Raw genomic sequence first — 4,210 nt, forward strand, 5'->3', positions numbered from 1 at the left:
AACAGCAGCCAGTTTCTAAAAGTGGGGAAATTCTGCATTTTTTAATTAACTTAATCTCAGAAGCCATATTGTTTACAAACCCAACATTTTTCTGAGATGTTATCATACCATTCCTCACACATGTACCAAGTTTCGTGCAATTCTGAAGACGTCACGTTTTAAATTTCGTTGAATTGATATGGAATGACCCATATACCCTATAGCCTCACTCAATGTAATGTATATAATGCAGCCCAGTAAGATAATCATGAAGCATACTATAGGATAATCACCGTGTATTGTACAACAGAGAGACTACCCTCAACACAACACACTGAACATCACACTGACGAACCGGAATAGAAATTAGAATATATAGCAACTTACCTTGCTGTCCCCAGCAGGTGGACACAGCACACAACAACAACAGCAGCAGAAGCAGAACACCTTGAGTCTCCATTGCCTTTTCTCTGTTTGGAAGTTGTTCCATTAAGGGTCTTTACCGACCCACATAAAAAACGGAACAGTGGATCTACCTCTGGGATCTACTGGTATATAAATAATCAATTTTTAATTTTAATCTATAGCTTTATATACTGCATAAACATTTTGGTGTTATCTTGTTGATCGAGTATGTATATCTGAATGCTCTGCATCTCTAAAATGATACATTTAATGATAGCTCAGTTATGAACACACATTTCTCAAATTCAGTTCAAAATGTTTTCGAAGAAAATCTCTGAAGCGAACGAACTTTAGTATTGAGGATACTTCTTCCTGCTCTGGTATTAATAGTGGCGCTGTAATTAGAGACGGTAATATGGCAACATTTTTAGCCTAATATGCAATTATTATCGAAGCACTAAGCCTGAATAGCGTGAGTAGATCTAGCACTAAAAATAATTATGCAGAAGAATTCTTTCAACGAACACCAATTATAGTTGAGCATTTATGCGTTCCTTATATGGAATATACATAAATTATTATGTGTACACACTATAGCTAGCTGTTTTACTTAGCTGTTTTATTTAATGTATGAGTATGCATGCATGTACATGCAGTTATAAGGAACGCACAATTCCCTTTTATTCATGCAAACTCCAATACCCACTCATCTGACGTAATACCCGACTTATAACCACGGTTATTCATTCTTTCGGCACTCCTTAGTATAAATGAATCCACTGACGTAGTGTACCTGACTTACAGCCGCATTTATAATGCGATTCATTTATTCCGCATTCCTTGGCCACATTATTATGCGCAGTATTAATCCACTTACAGAATGTTAATTTTGTGCAAAACTGGAAATTAAAGGACTATTAAAGACTGCAACTGACTCAAGGGAAGAGTATAGTGTAGTGACTTAGGCCCTAGGGCCGCAGGCCTCGAGGGCAAGTGCACTGTGGAGATGTATACAATGAGTCTTGGTGCAGTACTGTTGATGCTGATAGCTACTGGAGCAATGGTCTCCGGACAAAGTATGAGTACTATAGACTATATTATCCACTGACAATAATAATTATTATGTTCTAGAGTGTCTTTCGTATATATATATACCATCACAAACCTATCCCTGCGTGGTTGCTGGCATTACCAAACTTGGCGATTTTTGGGGCTAGATCCCCTGCAGACGACTTGAATTAAGTATGATACTTAGCTATCTTTGCAATCAGGCAAGGATTGTAATACAATATTCTGACACATAGGTATTTGCGATAATTACTATTTTGCGATACCATAGGGTTACTGTATTACGTACTATATAATATTTGCTGGTGAAAAAACTTTGCAAATGAGCCGAATCAGCAGAAAAATTAACCCTTTGCGATCTAACTACCATATAGCGGGTAAATTTCGTAGGGTAAAAAATTCATTCAACTCGAGAAAAGGTGGTTTTCGTGAGTAAAAATTTCGTTTAGTCTCGGGCATTCCTACGTTCCAATAAGCCACACCTACATTAAAATTTCGTTGAGGTCAGCCTGCCCACGAAAATAATGAATATTTTACCCCACGAAAATTACCCGCTATACAGTATTAATTTCGTTCCGGCAAAGATTGTGTGTATTTACTAATTTTAAGTTTTGCGATTTTATTTACGTGAATTGATCAACCCTCGCAAAGTTTGCTTATGTTTGATACACGCAAAACATTCGGTATACAGTACTGATTATACAAGGTAATGAGTGACTATGTGCTCCCTCCTTTAGTCCAGCCTATATATGCTGACAAGGCTCTGGATGACCTGTCTAGAGCCAACGAGATGTTGAGGGTGGACATTGAGAAGTGGGGGGCCTCTAAGGACAGAGAGATGTGCTCGCTCATGAAGCATTTGGGAGACTCGCACATCACCTATCATCAGAAGGTACATGGGAGTTGTCCCATTGTAATATCCCTAGGCTATAGTATGAGACAAAACTTTAACAGTCATTGAGTGGATTTGTGCACGATTGTAAGGTGGTGGACTCGTTAAGGGTGTAAGCAAATCTGAATGCTCATACCTTAGCTTTGTAAACTTTCTGAGTGTGCCCCATGATTTGCTACCGTGAAAGCTTGTATAAAGAAGTACATCGACATGTATATACTATGACATAATTATACGTGCAGTTTGTACTAACGTCATGCAATGTACCCTTCCTGTAGTGTCTAGATGAATGGGAGGTAGTACTGAAGCTCCTCAAATCCCGGGCGTCCAACAGCCCACCCCCTGAGCTCATCGACCAATCAAACGCTGAGTCTGAAGTAGAACATAGACCAGACCTCCTCCTCCCCGACAGTCTCCCAGGTAAAGACTCTCCGAGCGAACAACCATCTGAAAAACTGGAAAAATCAGATTCTTTGGACGATCTTTTTAACTATGCCTATTATTTTTGTTACTGGGTAAGCTTATTTCAGGATGCAAATAACTTTTTTTGATTGTTCTCTCAGCGTGTATGTAATGAAGTGAATTTGAATATTACGGAGCATTTTCGCTTTAGTCAAAATGAGATAGCTAGCCTTGCACCTCAAAAATATTATTTTGTTGAGGATCCATTTTGTAGTACTTAGTGTGTATCCATGCATGGGCCCTATATGCATGTAAGTCACAATAATATTGTACTTACATGTAATACAGCATGCTGTTGGCACATTGCATAAAGATAGTACGTAGCTATAATAATATTACTATTTTCAGTTTGGAAGGGAGTGCAATTGTTGTGGAATGTTTTGTTGTGATGCTCCACTTCCTTTCTTTAAGGCTTTAGTATCGTTTACAGCTATGCGATTCTGATTAGCGTAACTGCACGGTACAGTTTGTAGTATAAAAGGGTTTATGTGTATAGTAAACCATGCATGCATGTACATATTCTAGGAAAGTGATGGATTTCAATGACTCAGAGAATGATTTGAATGGTACGCTAGTATTTGGGACAGAAGACACAAACAGTGGCCGCGTTTTTGGTACTATCTTACTTGCCATCCTACAGCTACTCATCAACTTTGTACCATCAACAATTCTCAACTCTCTCATCCTGGCAAGCTACCGTCACTGCAAAGAACTTCAATCACCTTACAACCTTCTGTTTGTCTCTTTCTCTTGTTTGTCCTTAGTAAGTCACAGTATTCTATTTATTCTTGGAACATTCGTTCATCCCATAGCTGTAAGCAATGGAGTGTGTTTGTATACAAATGTCGAGATCAAAGCTCAACACATGCTCGTGTTTTCACTTCCACCTCTCACGATTACTCTGATTGCTTTTGTACAGTGCTACGCAATTCTCAACGGTGTGAAGAAATTGACTTATAAACGAGTTGTTATAGCGATATCTGCTATTTGGACATATGGTGTGATCGTATCAATGGTAAGTACAACTGGTTACCTTTATATGATTGCTCGGACATGTGAGTCTGTTAATGTGAATTTGACTGAGGGAGATTCTCGCGTGATTATTGGAGTTGTCTTCAACACAATTGATGCATTCTTTATTGACTTACCTTGCTTTGTATTAATTATCGTCGCCACCATTACTTCATGCAGCTGCTTCTATAAGAGATCACTTCATCCAAGTGCTAGCGTGCAAAAAAGAATGCTCTTCTTGCCAATTCTAATGATATCATTTTTCCTCCTCACCACACTCATATCACGTCTTTTGATTCCTCTTATTCCGATACTTGGTCATGGATTTGGACTATCTAGACTTATCCCGATATTAGGTACAGTTCTCAGACTGGTTTCACAATCAAACAGTTT

General features: G+C 38.5%; 1 protein-coding gene across 1 annotated transcript; it reads left to right on the plus strand.

The window, feature by feature from the left end:
* The first annotated feature begins 1,291 nt into the window (after window positions 1–1,291).
* Window positions 1,292–2,937, plus strand: LOC135335347 (uncharacterized). Its single transcript, XM_064530817.1, has 3 exons — window positions 1,292–1,460; window positions 2,190–2,344; window positions 2,623–2,937. The coding sequence occupies exons 1-3, from the start codon at window positions 1,391–1,393 to the stop codon at window positions 2,893–2,895; spliced, it is 498 nt and encodes a 165-aa protein (XP_064386887.1). The 5' UTR covers window positions 1,292–1,390; the 3' UTR covers window positions 2,896–2,937.
* Window positions 2,938–4,210: the final 1,273 nt, after the last annotated feature.

The sequence above is a fragment of the Halichondria panicea genome, chromosome 4 (genome assembly GCF_963675165.1).
Source record: "Halichondria panicea chromosome 4, odHalPani1.1, whole genome shotgun sequence".
Taxonomy (NCBI): domain Eukaryota; kingdom Metazoa; phylum Porifera; class Demospongiae; order Suberitida; family Halichondriidae; genus Halichondria; species Halichondria panicea.